Source organism: Athene cunicularia, assembly GCF_003259725.1.
Source record: "Athene cunicularia isolate RWA chromosome 3 unlocalized genomic scaffold, athCun1 chr3_part1, whole genome shotgun sequence".
NCBI lineage: Eukaryota > Metazoa > Chordata > Aves > Strigiformes > Strigidae > Athene > Athene cunicularia.
Window position 1 is genome coordinate 34,655,691 of NW_020799097.1, and position 9,451 is coordinate 34,665,141.

Below are 9,451 nucleotides of genomic sequence, written 5' to 3' on the forward strand. Positions count from 1 at the left end.
AGGCTGAGGAGCTACCTGGGGAAGAACACAAAAACTGGTGACTATGAAAGCTTCTAGGCCTCCATCCCTGTAGCAGAGTTGTCACTTCCTAAGTGTCTCCTCCTTCCTTATATTGCCATGACACAGAAGAATAGCAGGTTTTTTGCTGATTTTTGTTTCTTAATGGCAAAATACTAACCTGAAGGATTTCTGATCTGTTTAGTAAATACAGTATAGATCCTCTTTGTGTAAGTTGCAGCCTCAGGTAGCATTCTGTAGCTGTGTATATAATGTGTTATGAAATATATAGCCCCTGGACTTTGTTAATAGGACTGTGAAACCTCGCTTTGTGTCAAATGCATTTTTATATATTTGTGGTGTTGATTTGTATATTAGTTAAATTCTTAATCTGCAGTGAGTTTTTCAGATACGGGAGTCTTATGATGAAGGCTGAGGGCTGTGACCTGTGCTAAGCTGCAGCTTTTTCAGAAGCTCCCTTGTGTGACTTCTTTTTTGCTGTTTAATTTCCCCAAATTTCCCCATGCTTCTTTTCCTAACTTGCAAAATGAGGACTATCATGCTTTTATATTGACAAGAATGAAGATGTTTAGATGCTGTATGTTCAGTAGAATGTAACCTCCAACTACTTGGTGTTTAGCTGTCTAGTGGTTTGTGTTTTGGGTTTTGTTTTTTTTTAATCGGGGCATTGCCTCATAACTTCATGGAATTATTGAAAATACTAGGAGCACAGAGAATCTGGTGACGAGGGAGAGCCAGTTAATTCCTGTGGTGAATAGAAAGCAAAGTGCATGCCATTCTGTGTGGGTTTTGGAGAACCTGGTTTTTAGAATTTTTTCAATATGCCTTTGTCTGGACATCTGTATGTGCAACCTAATATAGTGTAGTAAAGCCTTCATCACCCACTTCTCTTCCATCAGTTTATTCCTTGTCTTCATAGGTTATGATCATAGAATTCATGTGTAGACTCCCAGTTTTTGCAACTTGACACATTGCAGCACTGCAGGTATTGTTCAGGAATTTACCACCCTGGTTATTAGTCTGTGTAAACAGAACTTTCTCAGTTTGATGTGGTAGTGGATCAAAGGTATGGAAGAATTTCTTTGGTTCCAGTGAAAGATCTGCATTCGTTATTATCTATAAAATGTCTCAGACCTTAATCTGTGGCAAAATTAGTCTGGTTGGGAACCAATCTCAAAATTTCTTTTGCTTCTTTGTGTCTTGAATTAAGTAGTATGTGAAGCAAATTATTCTAGGATGTGAGAAAACTTGAGAGCTTCTCTGGAATTACAGGAATGCTGCTAATGGTTGCTTCTGATAATGCTTCTCCTATGCCGCCTAAAATGATGCTTTTTTTCTTTTAGGACACAGCTATTTATTCTGGCATCTGGTTTAAGAGTACATTCTAGAAGTGATTGCTTTGGAGTTGCTGGACTTCATTATCTACTTCCAGAAAGTCTTTCCAGACTCTCCTGTAACCACTAGTTTAGGGAATATGGGCTCATCATCCAGCAAATTGCTAAATTGCAGTAACTGGAAGTGGGCAGGATGAATCTAGGGGAGAATTACATGGCTGATTTAACCATGACTGCATTAGTGTCATTTGGCAGCAGAGTACTTTTTGTTCCTGTCTCCAATGGAAATAAGTTGCTCTTTTAAAACTTACAATCTATTTTCTTTTTAGATCCAAGTTAATTTGCTAGTCTATTTACATAATTGGTACAGAAAGCCTATATTAATAGGGCACACAAAAATTCCAGGGTCTGGCAATACTTAATATGTTCATTTACTAGGTGTGGTGAATCATTCATGACAGAATGCCTCCATACTTCATATGCTGCTTTCAAAGGCCACTTACTGTAACTGCCATTGAGTTTTGATGAAATTTAGGCTTCATAATCACTAATTATTTTTTATATGTCAGTTAGACATGAATTTCTAGCTACTGCTTTTTCTTTTTTCTAAAACACATTGAAATGCAGCTTCACTTGCATAATACATAGCCAGGTTCTGGTTTTGTTACTTGCTCTAGGGAATCAGAGAACCTTCAGAAAATTTCTAAGTAAGGTCAGTTGATACTTACTTGCAATCCCTCGATCCCTGAATTTGCTGCTGCTTCATTTCTGATTGAGTGACAAGACAGTGAAGTCCAAAGAGGCAAGGAGATAAGGAGGAAACTGGGGCAAAACTTATCTCCTCTTATGTTGGGGGATATAGCTCATTTTGATCCTGAAAGGGCTGGAATGTCATTTCTGTAAAGGAGGACAACAGTCATGGTGATGGCATTGCAAACACTTTTTCTCCTTTTTTTTAATTCACTGTTGACAAGATTTCTTTAAAAATGTGAAGTGACATATACAATAGGAAGATCTCATAGGTGGAAGAATACAGACAACTCAGCTATACCATTAGATCTGACTACTTGTATTGCTAGTGCAACAAATAGTTTCTATTAGTACTAGAACTAGATGTAGTTTCTAGTTGTAGAACAAGAACTGGATGTAGTTTCTGAACTAAACTACTAAAAGTAGATTCTGGTTCTAATACTGGAAAAATACAGCCATAAAACATGAACTCTGCAGTCACTAATTCATGCAGTGTTAAACAAAATGTTAAAAAGAAAGAAACTTTAATTCAAAGGAAAAGAATTATAAAGTATGAGCAAACTGAAACAAGTGTTTAGACAGCACTTGTTTTCAACTACCTGCATCTCATTAATGAATTTGTTGATGAATGCTTGCATGGAATCATCTTACCCTTAGAGAAGACTCTGAAGGCTTGAGTAAAACCTGTAAAACAGTGTTACAATTTATCTTTTATAACTATGGGGGACAGGATTAGATTTTCTTTGTGTGTGTGTGCACATGCAGTCAGTGTTTTGTTTGGTTTTTGCCAACTTCAGTTTTAACTGTAAGCATTAATTGTATTTTTAAAGTATTCTTTTCCTTTGCAGTGCCCACTGGTTTTTGGCTGTCATCTGTTTTCCTGGTTTAGAAAAACCTAAATATGAACCAAATCCCCACTATCATGAAAATGCTACAGCACAGGTAAAATCGTCCTCTTCAGATGGAGAGAGCAACACACCATCTCCTTTGCCAAATGAGTTAGATGCACAAAACTCGCCTTCCAAGTCTACAGCAAAGAAGACATTGACCAAAAAGTATAATACAGCTTTAATTGATCCAAACACTGAAACCGAGGACAGTGAGTCTTCATGTTGTATAAGAAGTCCTTGTAGGGGAAAAAGTTCTTTCAAAAAACTAAATCAAATAGACAATGATGTGGAAGAACCTAACACTGTGGAATCAGCATGCCATAAACTAGACCACAGGACTCCAGATGAAAACGGTATACAGGGCGAATTCACAACTGCTAGCCAATCCATGGGTACGTAATTGTAAAATTACACACATTTTAATGAAAAATTTGGAGATTTCACAACTGTTTCTAGTTTTGCAATTGTGTAAACTTCATACTTTGAAAGTTTAGCATATGGCTGAAGTTTGAGTGCTTGCAATGTAAGTAATTTAAAGCCATTGTGTATAAAATGTTTTTGCGGCAGTTGATATAACTCTCATGGCAAAGGGCTGGAGATAAAACACTGTCTTCCTAAATCAGATTAAATTTTTCAGTTGTGAGACCCCTTCTCACACAAAATCATTTTGTAGATATTACTTTGCGTCAAGACTGTAATTGTTAAGGAAAGAATAGTAGTTGACCGTGGATCTTCATAATGTATGTGCATGGGGGAACTGAATTAAGATTGTGTGAGCAGCCTTAATTCCAGTGTCCACTATATTTTGCTTCAGCACTCTTTAAGTTTTTGAATATCCTGCTAGAAGGTACGTAAAAAGACTAAGAAGAAAATAATTTAAAAAAAAAAAATTCTCATGTGATCTCTGTGTCATATTTAGAGAGGCTTTCTGCATGCATCACTGCTGTGGAGGCTGATTTCAGTGATCTGGAACAGCATTTGTACCGAAGTGAACAAAGGAGCTGACATACTTTTAAAGGCAGATGAAGGAATTAGAAAAAGATTGTTTTCACTGCAAGGTTTGGATCTCTTTGAGGCATCAAGTACAAAACATCTGGTCATGCAGAAACTTTTACTTTGGTCACTGATAATAGTCCTAGTGAGTTGGTTTACACAGTAATTGCATAGTTTATAGTACAAGCTCTGAAAAGATTAACAATCATACAGTCTAATCTGTATTCTGCAGGTCATTACAACTTTAATATCTTTGTGGGTATAAACACTTCTAAATGTATGAATTTGTGATAATACTGTCACTTCTGGAAGGTCTTGATTGGAGGTTGGGAGTATGTATGTCCTCATCTGAATTGATTTTTTATTTTATGTGTGATTGTTACTGTTTATGATATTGCTGCTGTATGATATGGTCTCAGGTGTCTTGGATGCTGCTACTGTTACTTGTCTGTAATTAGTTGGAATGTACTTTATGACATTTTTGTGAGGATTACGTTTCTTTTTTATGGCTGCATTGTATCGGTGGCTGATGGTCATTCTGTTGCTGATAAAAACTTTCAGACTCTCTTGCTCAGCTATTGCAGATGATGCACCCTTTCATTAATGCTGACATTCTTATGGGTCACAGTCCTGGTTTAAGTCTGACATTCAATTTGAGATTGACACTAAGCATATATTTAGGCAGCTAAATTTAGATATGCTGTGTGTCTAAACTTTGGTTTTAATCAGATGGAAGATGGGGTTGTAGGCCTTGAGTTTTCTGCCCAGCTTTCAGCTGTTGCTCCACAAGAGTGCCCTGACTGCCAAATCCATACATATGTCCTGTATATCCTAGGGTGTCTCAAGAGACAGAGGCTGCCTCTTTGATAGTGTAGTCAATGAAACCAAGAGACCTCCTTTTCTAAGCCCAACGCAGACACAGAGTAGCTGTTCAGTTGAGTAGCTCTCTGCTCTTGTTATGGTCTCCACTTAACATTGTGAGACCCTACATGCCTACTGTACATGGGAGCCTAAACTTAGATGTCTTGATCTCAGACTAAGTCCTGGTGTTGTACTTGTGAATCAGTAGGAGTTGATACCTAAATAACTTTGCAGAAATCATCCAAAATTGTATTTTTTTTTAAGTATTTAACTAATCTTTTTATTGCTTAATTCTTGTATGAGATGTGATTCTTTTCAATCCCAATTTTTATTTTTAGGAATCTGTCAGAAATAAGTCACATTACTATGTGGCCTACTTCCTGTGCTAAGGTCTTTTCAAAGATACTGAGTAAGACTAATGCTCAATTTTGTCTCTGTGGAACTCCACTCCTTTTTCCAAAATGTTACTTCAGCTTCTCTGTTGAAGTATTCTCAAATGCAGGTCTTCTCCATTTTCTCCATTAGCTAGTTCATTGTCCTATTTACTGTTCTTATAAAAATCCTGGTTTTCTTTAATAAGTAATACATCCTTCAGTGACACCATAACCAGAACTTATGTTTTTGTGATTGTTTAGATATATTGTATAGCCTCCTTCTAGGAAAAGTTCGCTTATGAAGATTTGGCTGGCATGATTTATTAATTTCTCACTTATTTCCACATGGTTTATTATTTTCCCTTTAAAATCTGTTCTCAGTCTTGCATGGTAGCATAGTGAGCCTGTAGCTGCTTCTTTCTCAGGTACAGCTATATAACATTCGTTATTCTTCATTTCTTCTGATGCTGTTTCCCAAGTGACTAAATGTGTAGAGAGGGTAGGGAGTTAATTTACTCTTATGTAGCAACTAGTGAAGTTTCACAAATATTTCTAAGCTGCTGCTCCCAGGTGAGCTGGTCCCGTATTCTACCCTCCCTAGCAGCACATTCCCAAGCTGCCTTTTGCCTTTTACCAACATAAGTCTTCATACAACTACACAGCTAATCTGATCAAGGAACTGATCCAAGTCAAAAGATAGTAAGTTTGTGACTTTCTCAGTCTGGTCCACTGTGTGTGGATGTATTTGATGTCATGGAAGGAAACAGCTGGGGATGGGAATAAGCGGTTGTATTAGGGACTGAATGACACTGCCTCTTTTGGTAGCAGTACCAATTTATACTGTTGTAAATGCTTCATGGAACTACAGGGTAATTTCGTGGTGGGTTTTCATCTAGGTATCTAGAATTTTTTTTAGGCGTTTCACAGAATAAAGAATAGTTTCTGCTGTGTTACTTAGAAGAAACTTTTCACTCTCGTTCATGTGCATTAATAAAATACTATGTCAGCTGTATCATAGTTATTGTGAGCAATCCTGAACAAATCTGAGTTATTTAAAATTAGTTTGGTCTTCAAAGATGACAGTATTTGATGTTGAAATATTACTATATGTGATTGATACAGATGGATTGCACAAAATCAGGCTAAACTATAGTGAAGACTCAGCTGATGGCAGTAAACTAAATGAAGATGAACTTATAGATTTTTCTGAAGACCAAGATAACCAGGTAAAGCAGTTTTATTTGGGAAATACAAACTGTTGTGTTGTATTTTGAATGGGCAGCTTACAAGCTGTACACATATTGTAAATGTTCATTGTCTAAAGCTAGTTATCTTTACAACTGTCAAATCCAAAGCACTGGTTACCTATAAAATTTTCAAATTAGCTTGACAGGAGAGGATCTTACATTTGTTCATTTAATTGTTTAATAGGAAACTACTGTAGCGATTCTGCATTTAATTTTGTGAGTCTTTTGCATCATGACAATACTACACAATGATTTTAGTGGAAACTCTTAAAGTCAACACATTATTATCTCGTTGCCCCACCTGTGTGTTTATCTACCAGACCCAAGATGAGTTACTCTTCTTTCAGCTGCATTTCCTGGACATAAACAGACACATTTATAAGTAGGTGCTACTCTGCTGGTTTGTTTCATTGGTGCTTCTCCTAATCAAATTTAAACAACATGGATTTATATCAAGTAGTATTCTTGTTCAGATTGGTAGATGTTTAGATTTTAGAGTTGTGAAAAGACTGATTGTTAAAATGGCCTTTACTTGACTCACTCTTTGATATGAGGGCATTATTCCATAGCCCTGTTGCTTCTACAGTTGAAGCTCAATGTGAGCAAGCTAGGAGTTACACAGGTGCTCTTCCTAATTGGCCTTCCTGTTCATGTTCCAGGTGTATGACTCCAAGCTGTCCAAAGTATAGAATCATAGACTATCAAATACACAGTCTAGGAATTACCTGGTTTTCACCTTTGAGTCCAGAAAAAGTAACTATTTTCCGAAGTCTGCAGCCATTTGTAATGGCTTCCAGATAGTATTTATATATGTGCACACATGTAAGAGTTCCAGTCAGTGTTGAAAACTAACTATGCTTTTTATACACTCAACCCCACCTCTCCTGTCATGCCACTTACCCAAACATTCTGTGGTTCTCACCTGATGGAAGTGCCTTTCTGTCTATTTTGTAGCAGTTAAAGTTTCCTGAAGATGGAGAAGTACAGTGTTCCCAATCTGAAGTGCATGGCATGGAGACAGGGAAGAAAAAGAAAGCACATGGCCAACTGTGTGGAAGAAAAAATGTTGAGTTCCATAATTGCAGTGTAGCTTAGAACTTACTTCAGGCTGAAGCTATTTCTGATATCTTCTTGAATGCACAAAGCAAGTATAGAAATGGTAGACCGTGACAAGCTCAGTACACCTTTACATCTGCCAAAAATGGAGTTGATGCTGCATCAGAAACAAGTGTTTAGGAACTAGGCAGTAGCTTCTAATATGATAACATCTTCATGGAATTGCAGTTCATTGCAGATTTTGTCTCATTTCATCTAGAAGATAACACACATGAAACCACCAAGCAAGTTTCTAGTAATCATTAGCAAGGGAAAGTATTGATAATTTGATTTATAACTAAATAATGGAGACACACCTCTTCTAAGCCAGCTATGCTTTGAAAATGTCAGTTGCAGCTTTTTTCTAGTTTCAGCAGTTGTTAAATAAATAGCACTGTTCACTCCATGTTGTTCCAGCATAGATTTGAGAAACTGTTTGACTAGAAGTTGGTAATGCAAACTTGACAAACAATGAATGGTTTCAGATTAAAGCTAACACTTTTTTATTAAACATGTTACTGGCCTTGAATAAAAATGGTAGGTATAGCAATAATTTCCTTTGCATCTGTTTGAAAAACAATACTAGCTTTTAAACACCCTTAAACTTGTTGCTTCTGTAGGAAGACAGTAGTGATGATGGTGGCCTTGTAGATGATAACTGTAATTCAGAAATGGGACAATGGCACCTGAAGCCTACTATCTGCAAACAGTAAGTATTAAAACAGTTAAAATGGAAATTTCATAAAAGCTTAGAAAATTTTAAAAGAGAGTAATTATGGTAAACGGTCACACATCAGTCTTCAAACATTTTAATCAGCATGTTATTAGTGTTTGAGAGAATTTTATCATCATCTTCTGTCAGCAGAAGATTTAATGAATGAAACTAAGAGTGAAATAATAGCTTTTTGGGTTTCTGTTAAGCCTGTGTGCTGCTTCAGGCAATTGAAAATTGTTTTTTCAAATAAGGTTGTTCTTTGATATCTTGCACTTAAGTTCCTACAAAAAGAAGGTGCAGAGGCATGTTTAAATGTATCTTTCTATATTAAACAATAAAAAAAAAATCTTTAAATGAAAGTAAGTACCTTAATTTAATACTAAAGAAAAACTTTGTCACCACTCAAATTAGTACAGGGAAATGGGAATAATATGAATTGCCCCCATTTCTTATCCATGTGTGTTAGTTGTTTCTCTTTATTGTCTTTTTCTTCTCTTAGCGTTATTCTTTTTTTTTCTAGGAATGTTGCACAGTACTAAGTTTGGTTACATTTCTTTGTTTACTTTTTTTATTGGGTTTGGATTTTAAAACTCTTAGAATATATTTTTTATGTTTGAAACCAAGTAACTATTTATTAATAATGATTGACTGCAGTTGCTTGTATTTTGCTGTGACAGAAATGCATGATTCCCCATCTGGAAATACTGTTACTACTATTGCTGTCTTCACAACTTCATTTGTATTTTTTTGTGATTTACTTATCCATTTTTATATTTCCTTCTTTGTGAATAAAATGGTTACTAGAAAGGTAAAGGTTTATGGTGCAGGATAAAACTATGTATTTTTATGTGATATGGAATGTGTATGAACTGTTCTTAATATGCTTTCATGGAGGGGTAAAAATCCATCTGTGTTGACAGTTTAAAGCATATTTATGTCCTTCTGATTATAGTTTGGCTAAATTTGTCCCATTCTGATGATGGATTATCTGTGCATAATATTTTCCACCAGACCTTATTTTAATCCAAACATGAAATTCCATGAGATCTTTGAAACATAAGTATCAAAAGTCATTAAGGGCACTTAAATACTTTGCTATTGGCATATTTATGAATTAATTCTATATGAAAAATAAAGTTACCTTGAAAAGCTTTCACTTCTTCCCCTGCCCCCC

The 9,451-nt window shown here is 35.9% G+C and overlaps 1 protein-coding gene across 2 annotated transcripts in view; it reads left to right on the forward strand.

Annotated features, from left to right (window-relative positions):
* SENP6 (SUMO specific peptidase 6) overlaps positions 1-9,451 on the forward strand; it is a 91,852-nt gene that overhangs the window by 77,680 nt on the left and 4,721 nt on the right. For both annotated transcript variants that reach the window (XM_026844434.1, XM_026844435.1), the window contains 3 exons: positions 2,951-3,384; positions 6,343-6,446; positions 8,183-8,271. In XM_026844434.1, coding sequence (XP_026700235.1) covers positions 2,951-3,384; positions 6,343-6,446; positions 8,183-8,271 — 627 coding nt within the window. The remainder of the gene's footprint in view (positions 1-2,950; positions 3,385-6,342; positions 6,447-8,182; positions 8,272-9,451) is intronic.